Source organism: Cydia fagiglandana, chromosome 13, assembly GCF_963556715.1.
Source record: "Cydia fagiglandana chromosome 13, ilCydFagi1.1, whole genome shotgun sequence".
Lineage (NCBI taxonomy): Eukaryota > Metazoa > Arthropoda > Insecta > Lepidoptera > Tortricidae > Cydia > Cydia fagiglandana.
The window spans coordinates 5563979-5579889 of record NC_085944.1 but is presented as its reverse complement, the minus strand read 5'-3'; the positions used below and the strand labels follow the sequence as shown (position 1 = coordinate 5579889).

Sequence of the window (15911 nt, the reverse complement as noted above, 5' to 3'; positions counted from 1 at the left end):
AGTATCGATTGAAATGAAAAGCTCGAAAGAAATGTGGTTTACTACTGGCAACACTAATTCAAGATGGCCGCTCTGCCCTGCCCTATTTTTTTAATAATGTAAATTCGATAATGGCTTTTATAATTTGGGTCAAAACATAATGTAAATAATATCTGTAAACCTATAATATTAATAACATGGGCCAAACTAGACATCCGGAATATAATGATTTGTCATATTTGTTGACGTGACAATATCTCCCTTTGTCTTCAATTTATTATACACATTTTGGGTATTCGGACTTTCCTAATCGACATTTTTATTACGAATCAAACTACACACATAATTGGATTACGCATGAATACAAATCATCGTATGCCTACACGAGCACCTCTCACGTAAAAATAATCAATAAGATAGCACGTGACTTCGTAGTAATAATAATCACTCGAGGACGCGGTCACCATTTTGTTTCATTGGCTTGGCTTCATATAAATGTCGGTGCATTATCGTGTCGATTTTTTATTCACTTTTGAAGACTATGTAGGCCAACAGTTATGTACAGTTTACAACAGATAATACCATGAACGTAATAATGCCTTCAAACTTTAGTTACATTAAAAGAAATTCGGTATATTTGAGACGAGCTCTCATCTGTGCAGGCATTTGCTGTAGACTGTACTACAGTAGAACACTGCATTGGGTGAATCCAGTACAAAACCACGACCTTATTACGAAGAGTACAAGATCGCGTTTTCGTACAAGGTCCGTTGGCTTCCCCCAAAGGAGTGTACTGTTTACAAGCAAAGCAAATGCCGCCAACTATCTGAATGAAGTTGACGAAGTAATTTGCAAACCAAGAATATATGGACTGCAATTTACCTCACCAAACTTCAAAACCGGGTCCAAGAACATGAAGAATGAAAAGACGAATCGAAAAATAGAAGTATTTTATATGAAATTACTTTATTGAACATGTAAAATCCGTATTGACATGAGGAATGCTAATTCTCATTTACAAAATAACACAAATGTAAAATTTGAGAGACAAATCACATCGAAAACCTACCTATTAACTAACTAAAATTACAACATACACATCAATTTCCTAAATTATTTAAATTGCTCGGCATGGAGGCTTGCCCCATGCTTTCTGTTCTTAGCTTAAGTTTGGTACCATTATCAGCATTGAAATTTACAATGAGAAGAGGTAGGTTTTAATTAACAATAAGCTGTCACATCCTTCCATGAAATAAGTCTCTAAATTTACTTTTCTGTGTAAGATCTGACCAAAAACCACTTGTCCATGTATACTTATAATAAAGATTTACATTAACACTGAGTTATGGCATAATATTGAAGCACAGCTACAGTCAGTATTACAAGTCAGTTTGGGTAAAACCAGTTGAGGTACAAGTAAAGGTGTCCAGTCACAGCGAACTTAACGAGGGAGGGCTAACTGTACAAATTCCCCAGTGTATACATGCTAACACTTAACATTATTTTTTTTGTGAGGCTTAGACCTAAATTTGCCTTAGCCATTGGACATTTTCCAAACTCTGCATTACAATGCACTTTAATTAAAATTAATCTAAAGTCAAGATAGAATGTCAATTAGAAATTATAACACAATGTTTTTCAATTCATATGAACATAGCAGGATACAAGACAATTCATACTTGTTTCCCAATTTATAATCCAGACAAATACAAATGCATGTGCATAATCCAAATCAGTGTTAACACAGATTTTGGAAAATCAGTCCAGTTTTACTTTGTAATAAATTAAGTCCAAGTAAATTACTCATTATGAACAAGTCTTAGCGGCAGGGAGATCATTCGCTTTCCTCTTCCTCCTCATCATCGTCATCACCATCCTCCTCCTCGGACTCCTCCTTCTTCTTCTTTGTTTTCTACAAACAAAAACAGTTCATTAAGCTTCACCTTGATAAACAAAATAATAAAGGAAATTTCAATAGAACAAGGGATTTAACTTACGGGTGCTGCCGCCTTTTTGCCGGCCTTCTTTCCTCGCTTCTGCGCCTTCTTGCCTCCACCCTCACCGCCGCCGCCGTTCGCATTATATGACTCTAGGTCCTTTGTGTACTGCTCCTTTGCTTTTGCCGCCTTCTCTTCCCACACCTGAATGAAAAAATAGTAAAAATTATAAATAACGGAATCCGTAATTAGGTATAAGTATAGAGACAATGGAAAATGTAGAGGTGAACTTACACTCTTGTCCTTCATCCCCCGCCATATTTCACCACCTTTTTTGGCGATTTCGGTGACTTTAAGTCCGGGGTTTTCGGACTTTATCTGTTCTCTGGCACTGTTGAGCCACAGCATGTAAGCTGACATAGGACGCTTGGGCTTGTCCGTCATTTTATTTTTTTTCCTGCGAAGAAAGAATTAAATAATGAAAATCAAGAAAAAAAGCTCGTTTATGAAAGGCAACAGGTTATCCGGGCCATGCCTTCCACAAACCGAGCGGCGAAATACGCGACGACTTCATACATGGTACAGTAAGGGCGTCGTTTTGGCGGGAAACGCTTAAAGGGCTCATATTACTGTAATTACACAATCTCTATTGAAAGAAATCGATAATTACGACTAAAAACAACAAAATGCACTATATTACTAAACAATTTAATGTAGAAAACGTCTGAATCGGTTATCACCCATATAACGAGTTCACTGGCCTAAGCTTGGGTCGAACGAGCCATTTTGTTTTCACGTTTTATGTCGAAAGTACGCAATAACTGTACATGACATCATTACCGAATAATCTATTCACTATTAAGCTATAACTTGTAGAAGAAGTGATTCGGACCTTCAATGGAAAAGATGAGAGAAATAAATTATTGAAAATGAGGCGTCCTCCGTACCCACGCGTACTAAGAAAGTATGGCGAAGCCTATAGCCATGTTTGAACGAGAATTCCAACGTGGAACGAATTCTAATTTTAAGAAATACACGATTATAAACACTACTAAACACAGTAAAACACTTAACTTTGATTAGAAAAATAATTAAACTTACCTGATGGCAAAAATTTTGAAATATTTTTTGAACTGGTGCACAACCAAACTGCAGACTGTAGAGAGCCAGAAGAAAATGTATGGAGCTCGAAGCAAAGTTCCCAGAGCAAGGCAGCTTGGGGGTCGGCTCGCGTCACTGTACAGCGCCATCTACGACGCCTGTGATTGGCTGACGAATTCAATGCTGCCAACTGCACGCGCTCGTCATTGTATCGTGTACTACGTATATCCGTGATAGGCTGAAAAATAGGATTTAAGAAATTTCAACCTTATTGTGTGCACGTAAGTCAGAAAGTTCTTAATCAAAACGTGCTTCATACATTTACTTCAGAAATTTTATTCTGCATTTTTGTTAGGAATATAGTGTTATATTGGTCGAAAATCGAAAGGAATCAGTGAAACTCGATACAATTTATTTTTTCCTTGACACTTTTCTAACAAAATTATTATAAGTACATCAAAAAGTGACCCAGTCCTTCGAGTATCCCTTTACCAGCATACTACCAAAATTAACTCGCGCCTCATTTTAAATGCCGCCAACGTTTATTATGAAAACACCAAAAGCGCGGCAAACGTGGTGAGAAAGAGATGCCAATAAAACATAGCACTTGAATGGCAGATGCGATGCGTTTGTTTACGATTTGATATTTTGTAGGAACCATGAAGTAGTTTTTATTTCAACGCATATAAGGGTGTTGTACCTATTTGTAATACATTACGATGAATGTGTACGTAACCTACATTGGTTTACTCCAAGCTTCTGTAACGACAACGCATTATCGCCCTAGATATATGAGAAAACATGGAGAGGAGAAAACCCATACAAACGTACAATCGTAAATTTACGGCCTTATCTTGCAACTTGCCGAATGTTTACCCAAAGTGGTATCGTATCGTATTCGAGTTACAAATTTATCTTGTAAGACATTTAAGTTTAAATGTTTCTGTCAATTAAGCACTAATTAAACGCTTGCTTCAGCACTTAAGTGAGACTGGACTCCTCAGGGATTTCCTAGTAGGAATCTAGGATAATTATTATAAGTTACCCATATTTTAGTTACAGGTAAGTTACAAGACAAGATAGACCATGACAAGCTAAATATATGCGTTCACTGATGACAAGTCTCAAATTGGGTCAAATGCATTGAGAATTGAAATCCATCGAAAGTATCGAAACCTCCATATAAAGGATCGACGCACATGTGATACCTCTGAGGTTGCAGATGTCTAATATGCTTTTGTGTACTTTTACCATCATTGCGGTAGAAAAGAAGTATGAACTATATTTGGTATGTAGGTACAAGTACTTATATACAACCTACGTTAGTGTGTTAGCAGTTAGAAGCAGGCAGTTTTATTCAATCGCATATTTACGTTGAATATGGTCAAAGTTGTACTTCTTCATTTATTACCTACCTATTTAAGGCATTGGATTTTTATAATGCTTAATGTAGAGAAGTCAGTCCACCTATATATTAGATAGATGCTTGCAAGTTGCACCAATGTTTGCAGTTGCACTCGAGATCAGGGTGTGTTGTATCCTGTCCTGTTACTCTCTGTAACTGAATGTATCCACCACGGACCTAAAGTATCCACACGCCATGGGTACTAAGTAAAGTGAATATGCAATGTAAGTATTGGGGCGAGTAGGACTAACTAGGGCGCCTTTTCCAGGTTGAGTTTTATTGGATTCACATTTTCTTGCACCTAATTTCATATAATCATATAAAAATAATCTTATTTAATTACACAAACGGGCCTAGCGCGATATAAATTCAATGTCACAGCTGGTGCAACTCAGCTGAAACGTCGGAATTAAAGGTAAAAACAATGAAATTATATCGCGGTAGACCCGTTTGTGAAATTAAATATGTGTACAAAACGCGAGAGTTTAAAGTGTTAAAAATAATCTTGTCAATTAACTCGGTCGGGGGATTTTATTCACTGACAAAGTCTAAATTAAGTGTTACATTGCGACTTGTGTATATAGTGGGATTAAAACGAGGAATTAGTTTACCCGTCAAACTTCGTCTAGGAGGCAAGTCCGGACACGTGAATACTACGCGATTTAATACTCTTATTCGATCGGTCCCCTTTTGTCAGTAAATTTTTGTAGGATATGAGAAAGAAAGAAAAGTGAGTGCTGAGGTGACGAAAGATAGAGGAGAATGGAATAGAAAAACATCTTGTGCTGATCGAACGGTCCCCTTTATCTTAACTTTACCTCACATTCCTTCCGTTAGAAACCAAATGTAAGTGAATAAGGTACCTAATAGGCAAACGTTTATTCGGGTCCACGGTATTAGTAGCCCAATAGGAATCATGGACGTTGGGCGCGTAGCCAACGTGCCAATTGTTAACGCTGAGTAGCGAACAAAACACAATTGTCACTGTCGCACTAATATAGAAGAGTGATAGAGAGATGACTACGATACGCTACGGAGCGTTACGATTGGCACGTTAGCTATGAGCGCAGTACGCCATATCCGTTAAATTTATTAGTACCCCTTCCCCTTACAATTATCGTCATGTTACCTCATTTATAGCACACGTACTTATTCCATAGCCATATTATTTTGTTTCAGGCCCATGCGGTTTATTTTTCCGTACCGTAGGATTAAGCTCAAATGTAGGTAAGGTAGATACTGCTTATGCAAAGGTCCCTATTAACCCTTATCTTGGCATCGTAACACCCGTGATACATGGAACTTAAAAAAATCTAGCAGGTTCACTTTATTACCTAACACAATAATTCTGCCATCAATATGTCGAGCTACCCTCCTTACTTATAGAAAAAAATAATTGACACGAGTGTTATTGTAAATTAATTAGTAATAATCAACATGGCGCCGCGGAAACAATAGATTTCGGTTCGTACTGGAAGTTTTGCATTTATTTCTTATGTTAGTATATATTTTTCCATAATCTACATTTTGATATCTTTACTGTCTCTTAGTGCATACATATTTACAATGCCTTCGAATTTAAAAACATTTAATACACAGAACCTTACATGAAACTGTTATGTATTATATTTGATACACTGCCGAGAACTCAGAAATGTACATATCGAAAGGATTGTATTACATTTAATACATTGCCAAGTTATCGTCAAAATATTTTTACATGATTTTTTTACTTTGTTATTTTTGTGGGGTTACAAAACATGCTTCAATTATTTAATATTAGTTGTCGTATTATTTAGTTATTAAACTTTGATTTTTTTAAGTACTAGATGTTATTTAACTATATATTCGTACGCTGTAGCATTATTGCTACGCCGTAGCCCGTAGCACGGAAAAATATGTGTTTGGCAAAAAATGGCCCCAAAGTAAAAAACATGTATTTTTTTTGCTTTTAATTATTTGTTTACTTTTCATATTTTACCCAACTTTTTGCTGACGACTTTTTTGAAACTTTACGGGATCTAATTTTCCGCCCATGTGATCAGGTATTCGTAGATATAATTTATTTTTACAGGTTTAATAGTCATCTGATGCTTTAGATTGCGTTTAATTAGCAGTAAATGCTAATTTCTGTTGCATTACATGTTTTATTTTTATTAAAATCTTCATTTTTCTTCTAAAAAGTAGGTAACTATTTTGTCGAGTTATTGGCATTGTATCAAATATGATACATATGATTTTCCGAAACTAGAAAATCCTGGATTTTTTTTCTTATTTTTTAATAGTCTAGTATGCTCCAAAGGTGACAAAAAACTAAAAAAATGTTTATATTTAAGATATTTTGAGCCTTGCCAAGATAAGGGTTAAATAAATCGGTGACAGATAGTCCGGTATTACCCCATAACATGTTTCTGTCATTTTACCTATGCAAAGTCAGTTGTGTATATATGTACAGTCAACAACAGAGCTATGAATACAGGCAAAGTGTCAAAAATATGTATACAGTACTTTATTGCCTGTACATTAAGGTCGTGTATACATATTTTTGGCACTTTGCCTGTATTCATAGCTCTGTTGTTGACTGTACTGTACGACGTCTTTTCAACTCTCTAGGGAAAAAATTACCTCGCTGGAATTGCATCTATCCGTGTGTTCATGTTCATCACTGGTATACTAGTATTACTAGTAGAGCGCATTTGCCCTATGGTCATAATTAACCCCCCCTCAAATCTTCCTCGTTTTGGTTCACTCTACTTACTTTTCTATCGACAAAGCTGCCTTGAGTTATGTATAGCCGGTCAAACAACTTTGTCAGAAGAAAAAGGCGCAAAATTCTAATTTTCTATGAGACGATAACATTTATAACTTATATTAAACTTGCCGCTTTTTACTACTGACAAAAATGGCTTTACAGACTATATTTTTCCCTAGACAGTGTCACCATATATCACATAGAGCTATTATTTCCGATAAGGGTTCCTAGTTGACTACGGTGCCCTAAAATAAGCATTATGAAAATATTTCGTCAAATCGGGAGTCTCTTCCTTCTTTGAAACCGATTGTAAAAATGTGAATAGTAATTAAAATCAATTTCAGGAAAACTCTTTGAATTTGGCGCTGATTTAGTCAGATATTCCTTGAAAATATTGAATTTCTATGAATACTAGAAGAAGACACGTAGATACAATTTTATGTATTTTATCTCATTCACACACATGTCACAGATAAGATAAAACATGTCTGCATTTGACAGCGAATGAAACTTCAAATGACGGCGGAAACGCTAATCGAATCGAGAAACAAGCGCATGTATACTATTATACTATGGACGGGGGCGGGGTGGAGTGAAGCAAAGCGGTTTTGGAGCGCAAGCGATAGCGGAGGTGACGCAGCCCGGTGCGGTGAATGCACAAAGTAAATGTATAGAAAATGTAACTATGTCGATTGTACGGGCTGACGCTCGCTCTTGGGATAGCATAGCCTTTCACCGCCACGTCGCTTGTCGCTCCGCGAATCGCTCGTAGCTTGACGATAATACTAATAAAGCCGTGTTTCATGCGAAATCGTGAATATCTCTATATTTTCATTTGTTTTGACAATTTTTAGGTGAGTTTGCAAAGTAAATCTGACGTATTTCATATCTTTCGTCTTTTGTTTCGATTGATTAGCGGTGATTGTTTTTCTTTGTAGAAATGATGAATCCGCATCCACATCCACCACCGCTACAACATCCCCAAATTCAGCAAATTCCTCATCATCAGCAAGTTTTACCACCACCACAACAACAACAAATACCTCAACAACAATTACCACAACAACAAGTACCACAACAAATACAACAACAGCAGCCAAATCGAGGTTACTCTCTCATGATGGCATTGGTTAAAAACAGTAAATACTTCGATTCAGAACGTTTGCAGGCTATGCAAGATACTCCAGGCTTACCCAAGCTCAAAAGATCTAGGAAAAAAATACGTGATACGTCAACTTGGGAAATAAATAAGGTGAAGAAAGCTAGAGAACAAGGTAAGCCTTATTTGACCCAGAAACGGATAAAAGGCGTAAAAGTAGGTTATGAAGAAAGAAAGAAGAGGGTCATGGGCCCGGCCTGCATGTCACGTGTGTGCCACAAAAGCTCAAAGAGAAAATGTGACCAGTTAGATGATGAGTCCCGACAGGAATGCTTTGACAGCTTTTGGTCTGAAATGACTTGGGCCCAAAGAAAAGCATACATTAGTGCTTTAGTAAACATATATTATACAAGAACTACAACTGTACCGAACGGTGAGTCTCGGAGACACAGAACTATTAAATATTCACTGAAGATAAACAATCAGCACTGGCCGGTTTGCAAAAAGATGTTCTTAAACACCCTCGGTCTCGGGGAAAAAACAGTTTTGGGCTGGATCGAGAAAGCCAATGAACATGGTGTTGTTTCTACGCCGGTTCGAAAAAATAACAAAGAAAGATATAATAGAGAAAAGTTGATACATGTTGAAACATATTTAAAGAATTTGCCCAAACTGCCCTCGCACTACTTTCATGGTAAATCTGAAAAAGAATACCTTGACATTAACTTCAATTCAGGTAAAGAGGTGTATTTAGGATATAAAATGTATTTGGCGAAAGAAGGAATTAAGGACAAAGAAATATCCTATCCCTGTTTCCTGAGAAAAATGAATGCGTTGAATATTGCTCTGTTCTCACCAAAGAAGAAAGTTCCTCCAAACAAAAACAGTGCAAAACCCATTTTCAGACAGGAACAAACGTAAAAGACAGAAACATTGTTAAACATTTGGCAGTGCCCTGTTTCAGTGAAAAAGTGCTTTTGTATTCTTCAATATAGGCATATTCTGCTTTGTTGGCATATTAATGTGATATTGGTTCAATGTGTGATCAATTTGGACCATGGAAGTGATAAAAAATCCTTCAATATGAAATATTTGAATATAAAAAGATAGTCTCAAGTTCACACAGGGGTGGATTAATATCAGAGGCAATGTAGGCAACTATCCAAGCTTGCCGTCTTCCTATATGTCCTTCCTGCCTGGACTGGACAGGAAACCTAGGACTTTCTTTGCCTCTAAACTCTAAACTTCTATTTGGCAAAGTCACTCCTAGTTTTGTATAGGTACTACAAGTGTATAGCTCTCTTTCAAGTTATAAAAATCAATGTTATTTTCTCAATGCTAATACACAACTGTTTATGTGGCATACTAAACTTTAAGTTATAATATCACATTAAATATAATCAAAACTATATTTGTAAGGTGGTAATTATGATAGGGAAATCCTTGTGGTAGCTATATATTTGCTATGTAATCAGGCATAATATGTGTAGTCATCCAAATTTTAATGTATCACACATGTTATTTGTATATAGTTTGGCTGGTCCAATTTATTGGTAACATTAGAAACAAAATGCCTATTATAAGAAACAGTATGAATCTCTGCCTTTTCTCCAAGGATAAATTCTTGGCTAAACCAGGCGTGGCTCACTCTGCGATTTCATCGCTTTGTTACAGGTAGCTAAAAGTACATCCGTTCCACCCCAATTTTGGGGAAAGCCATAAGCCGCGCGTGGCGCTGTCGCCACCTAGCGGCCATATCTGTGCTGATCATAACAGACGCGTTTTGGAGAGTGAGTCTTCTGTACCTAGTACTATTATTTATTCTGTGGCTAAACTGTAGAAATTGTAGAGGCTTGAAGTATGTTATGTGTCACTGTTTTAGTTTGGATGGCAATATCATATAAAATGTATGTTACATTACGAGTAGATTTTACCCAATATTGACCATTTTACTTCAACATTTAACGCCCAATTTAGCCCTTACAGTAGTTTATGCTTTATAGGTATTGAATTAGATTTAAGATTATTTATTGTTCAAAAATAAGTATTTAGAACATTTACTTATAAGACAAGATCATGATTTACTGTATATTGCCATAGGATTTTCTTTACTCTATGTAAATGTTAAAAACATTTGAAAAAAAATGAGATCTATGATTTCAACTATTTTATGTTTTAATACACATTTGTCTAAAATGATTTGTGTTGTTATGTTTTATAATTTTAAATTCTGAGACTGATTAAATTTCTATTTTGACTTGTGAAAGTATTTTTCTATGTTTTATGATTCAAGTATTCACTGTATTCATAGAATAAATGTAGGCATACATTTAAGAATAAAAGTGAAATTAGAAGATTAAACTGTTTCTTTCATTATTCTCAACAGGGTAAAACATTAAAGGTACTCATTATAAAGTTAAGGACGCTAAGCACGTAGACTTTCGTACATTGACCAGCCTGTTCCTAGTTACAAAAGAACAAGTCACTAACTTTTAACACGACTAGAAAATTAACGTTAACCTCACTAATACTGATACGAAGCAGTTGCTTATAATTTACGAAATGCGCAGTATTAGTCCTGAGCTGGTCCTGAGGGCCTACCGCGAACCACGTACGACGTGTTGCTTCTTTGTCGCACTTGTAAGTTTGTACGTAAGTGAGATAGGGAGGCAACACATCGAACCTGGTTCGCGGTAGGCCCTCTGCTCACGTCTCCTGAATCACCCTGTATGCGTGCGTGCGCTAGAGACAGGAACAGGCGGATCAATATACAAAATTCTACGTGCTTAGCGTCCTTATTCTAGTATAGTGCTTCAGGTTAGGGCTGTTATTCAAAGGCGACTAGTAATTCCGTACACGGCGGGAATCAGTTGATAGTTAACTGGCGGTTTTTTTTTTAAAAGAAGTTTGAACCTTATGTACTTCTATTTTAAGTTCAATAAAGGTTTAAGTTAAGTTTCTTCAATAATATATCCCGAGTTAATAACTTCCCGCCGAGTACCGAATTACCATACTCGTAGAGGTACTGAAAAGTTCTATACCATACAATTTGCGATAATAAATTCAAGTATATAAATCGCCATGCGCATTTTCCTTACAAACACCCCAAAGTAGTTCAGACCGTTTATAAGACAGTAAATGTATCTAGTTTATCTCTTTATGATCCAACGATTTAGAATGGTACATTTAAGAGCCCTTCAACGTGCACACTAGCGCCACAGCTAAATAATCGTGATTATTTAAATTTAACGAAAGATATTGAAAAAAGGGGGCCGCTACGTACTGTATTGTGTATATAAGTACCTTTTGAATACATCAGACTAGTTTTTATGTTGCTGGATTCGTCAATCTATGCGTCCAAAGTTAAAACGGCCGTTTTTGTTTTGAGTTCCTAGATCGACGAAACCAGCAACACAAAAAACTAGTTTGATGTATTCCAAAGGTACTTAAATACACAATACAGTACGTAGCGGCCCCCTTTTTTCAATATCTTTCGTGAAATTTAAATAATCACGATTATTTAGCTGTGGCGCTAGTGTGCACGTTGAAGGGCTCTTCAACCCCAAATACGTGCAATACTAGGTCTATGCGAATTACTTATACATATTACATAGTTACACGATTGAGTACCTTTATTAGGTATAGGTACTCCTCGAAATCGTTATTACCCTTCTCTAAGACCCACTGTCCTGCCTATAGTGCTATTATTTCAATGTAATTGAAGTAGAACAGCGTAGCATTTCTTATAGGTACTTATATAGATATTGATTTCTTGTATGTATGAGCCTTTATGAGGACTACCTCGCAGGGAAATCGCTATTACCTACTAACACAATTTTGGAAATCTGAATATGACACTTGGCGCCACTGTCACCATCCCACTAACCCGGGGTTAACCGTTTAAACTGTTAACCCATGGTAACTCCAGATTTAACCGCTTAACCCCGGGTTAGTGGGTGCAATAGTGGCTAGAGGCCCTTATGAATTTGGGTTTTTTAACACCCGGTGCAATAAAGAGGTGTTACTCTTCTTCTTCCTCGCGTTATCCCGGCATTTTGCCACGGCTCATGAGAGCCTGGGGTCCGCTTGACAACTTATCCCATGATTTGACGTAGGCACTAGTTTTTACGGAAGCGACTGCCATCTGACCTTCCAACCCAGAGGGGAAACTAGGCTTTATTGGGATTAGTCCGTTTTCCTAACGATGTTTTCCTTCACCGAAAAGCTACTGGCAAATATCAAATAATATTTCGTTAAAGGGGTGTTACTAATACAACTTATTAAATATAATTACATATTACCTTAATTATCACTATTATCAGCTTTTGGAACTGATCAAACATTTATATATCCGGGCTGAAAACATTTTTTTTGTTAACTACAATAGTAAAGTACCTAAGAGTTACAGTAAAGTAAGACACTTAATTCTTCAGTAAAGTAAAGACAATGCGCCGCATATCGCACCCTTATTCCCACGTGTACGACTAAGTTGTGCCGTTATAGGGCCAAGGGTCCGAAAGCCCGAGGGTCGTGATGTACCGGGAAGAGAATAACAATAATACAATAAACACTACCTGCTTGAGTGAATCCGTGTCGACTTGACGCGTTTGAAAGAGCTTATAGTATGCCTCAAGGAAAAGCGCAATATGAAGCTCACTTTGAGATACGAGGTTTTACTTTTATTTCAGTATACCTACTTACATCATTTTTTAGGCAAAAAATATACCTACATGCAATAAAACTGTCGTATTTATTTAAAATAAAAAAAAGTCTTAAAAACTAATAAAGTAAACTAAAAAACCGGGCAAGTGCGAGTCGGACTCGCGCACGAAGGGTTCCGTACCATAATGCAAAAAAAAAAACGGTCACCCATCCAAGTACTGACCCCGCCCGACGTTGCTTAACTTCGGTCAAAAATCACGTTTGTTGTATGGGAGCCCCACTTAAATCTTTATTTTATTCTGTTTTTAGTATGTATTTGTTGTTATAGCGGCAACAGAAATACATCATCTGTGAAAATTTCAACTGTCTAGCTATCACGGTTCGTGAGATACAGCCTGGTGACAGACGGACGGACGGACGGACAGACGGACGGACAGCGAAGTCTTAGTAATAGGGTCCCGTTTTACCCTTTGGGTACGGAACCCTAAAAACGAATTAAATAAACTGAAGTTTATTTATACCATTTTAGAGGAACCCTTACCTACTGGGGGAGGTTGCCTTTTGGTGTCGGGGCATTATTTAGTTGAGTCCCTTAGCTTCTGAATGAGGCCTACGGCCTTCGGAACGTAGCCCCCATTTTCCTCCCTGGATATTTTGATTGATTAGGTATAGGTAGGTGTAGGTTGAGTTAGGAGCGAAAAACAAGTTCCATAGAAATATAAGCTCCGAGAGTTAGTGGAATAAAACGAGTCGGACTCGCGCACGAAGGGTTCCGTACCATAATGCAAAAAAACAAACAAAAAAAAAGCAAAAAAAATACGGGCACCCATCCAAGTACTGACCACTCCCGACGTTGCTTAACTTTGGTCAAAAATCACGTTTGTTGTATGGGAGCCCCATTTAAATCTTTATTTTATTCTGTTTTTAGTATTTGTTGTTATAGCGGCAACAGAAATACATCATCTGTGAAAATTTCAACTATCTAGCTAGCTAGTGAGATACAGCCTGGTGACAGACGGATGGACGGACAGCGAAGTCTTAGTAATAGGGTCCCGTTTTACCCTTTGGGTACGGAACCCTAAAAAACTTTAAAAATACCAATTGAAGAGTCATAGCTAATCAAATCGCGTAAAAATGTTATGTACAATGTTGATATCCAGAGAGAAAAATGATTGTATAGAAAAGCGGTCACGTTACGTCGTCCCCTTTCCTCTTAATTTATTATGACAATAAGGTTCTAATATTGGTCGGGGTTGTCGGAGAGTAGATTGATAACTGTACAAATGGAGACCATCCAAAATGAAGATATATGTTGGACAATAATACCTACAGTAATCAAAAATATAGGTATTGTTCAGATTAAGCAGTAAGTATCTCTTTAAATGTAATGATCTTCATACACTTAATGAAGATAAACTTTATGATAGGTACCTAATGTCACGCAAAATAGGCACCAGTCGTCTAGCTGCGGAAAATCGCCCGTACTACAATAATACAATGCAATAAGATGTTACTCTTCGAAGGCCGCAAAAATATGTGACACGCTCTTATGGCTCTACAAATAAGATAGTGTCAGATATTTTTGCGACCTTCTTTGTTGTGTAACATATTATTGCAGGTGACTGTTGTCTTGCCTAAAAAGGGCAAGTGGTGGACTGGTGGTGATGGTGAGTTAATGATTTTCTGTATATACGAGTATACCTATTATGTTCATTTAAAGGACGCTATAAGGGCAATTTGTAAATGTAACTCTACTAAACGGACCAGTCATCCCAAGTCTTAACTATTAACATGGACGAACTATTAACATGACTATTAATAATAATGTTGTTGACCAAAGTTTTTTGTACATCTAAAAACTTAAACGGTCCAAAATTAACAGGAATTCAATGACGCCAATTTTTTACACGCACCCAACTTATAGGTTGGGTTTAACGTTTTTTCAAGGGAAGAAATTCAACGATCTTTCTCACAGTGCTTCCCTATATTAAACTCTGATGCCCTGTACGCATTATTCAATCGTATGTGCATCTAAAGGTGCAAGGAATTGTATCAAACGTATTGACATCATCGAGTTATTTATGTAATGATATTAACCCCTACTAACCTACCGCAAACGTTCCCCTAGCTTCATACAAAGCGGCTACAAAAAAGGGCCCATGCTTGAACGCTTAACGCTGCGTCTCTTAACTACCGGTTCTGTAAGTTTTTTTCGAAAAAGACGTATAGACTTTTGAATCGAACGGCGCTTAGAACGTTTTTGAACGTATGGCAGTCGGCGTCTATGTTTCGCGCCATTTTTACCCTCTGTAAAAAACGCGGCGTCTGTCCTTTAGCCTGTTGCAATAAATAAGCATGATGGTTATGGGAGCCCATAAGTTTCGCTTTCGTTATTGGAATTTAGTTTGGAAGAGCGTTTGAAGCGTTATGTTGGATATATACTATAATATCACCACGTTTAAATATATATACATTTTTTTTCTTTTATGCAATATTGCGTATATGGAATTAATTAAGTCAATGTATTATTAGACCTACGAATTATAATTTACTTAACTTACCACTATTAACTAATAATGGCGAGAACTTGTGGAAAAGCAATCAATCAAAACGTCGAATAATTGAGAAATAAATAAATATTATAGGACATACGCCTAAACCTAACGCCTTTAGGCTTCTTCTAATCTAAAGCAAAGACAATTCAATAATAAATTAGGGTAGGTATGCTAGATTTCGTCCAATTATAGGAGTTGCCAAGTTTGATATTATTTACGGTTTTTGTTAAGGCTTAATTGAATGGTCCTTCGAACCGGATATTCATTGTCTATATGCGTCTTATTTGTAGGAGAATAATGTCGAATCTATAGCAGCTAAGGTACGTGCATATTCCATCGTCGCTTGTGAGCCTATTTTGATTGAGGTGTCAATCGATTCGTATTTGATGACGCGTCCATCGCGTGGGACATGGGCTAGCTA

At 36.8% G+C, this 15911-nt stretch overlaps 3 protein-coding genes across 3 annotated transcripts in view; 1 reads left to right on the top strand and 2 right to left on the bottom strand.

Moving 5' to 3' along the window:
• The window catches only part of LOC134670107 (essential MCU regulator, mitochondrial), a 117484-nt gene that overhangs the window by 27429 nt on the left and 74144 nt on the right, over nucleotides 1–15911 (bottom strand). The gene's annotated exons all lie outside the window — the stretch shown is intronic.
• LOC134670061 (high mobility group protein D-like) lies at nucleotides 915–3167 on the bottom strand. The gene is made up of 4 exons (XM_063527729.1): nucleotides 3018–3167; nucleotides 2211–2373; nucleotides 1977–2120; nucleotides 915–1891 (listed from the first exon to the last, which is right to left on the bottom strand). The coding sequence occupies exons 1-4, from the start codon at nucleotides 3164–3166 to the stop codon at nucleotides 1814–1816; spliced, it is 534 nt and encodes a 177-aa protein (XP_063383799.1). The 5' UTR covers nucleotide 3167; the 3' UTR covers nucleotides 915–1813.
• LOC134670098 (uncharacterized) lies at nucleotides 7781–10542 on the top strand. The gene is made up of 2 exons (XM_063527786.1): nucleotides 7781–8028; nucleotides 8113–10542. Exon 2 carries the CDS (start codon nucleotides 8115–8117, stop codon nucleotides 9192–9194), a length of 1080 nt encoding a protein of 359 aa, XP_063383856.1. The 5' UTR covers nucleotides 7781–8028; nucleotides 8113–8114; the 3' UTR covers nucleotides 9195–10542.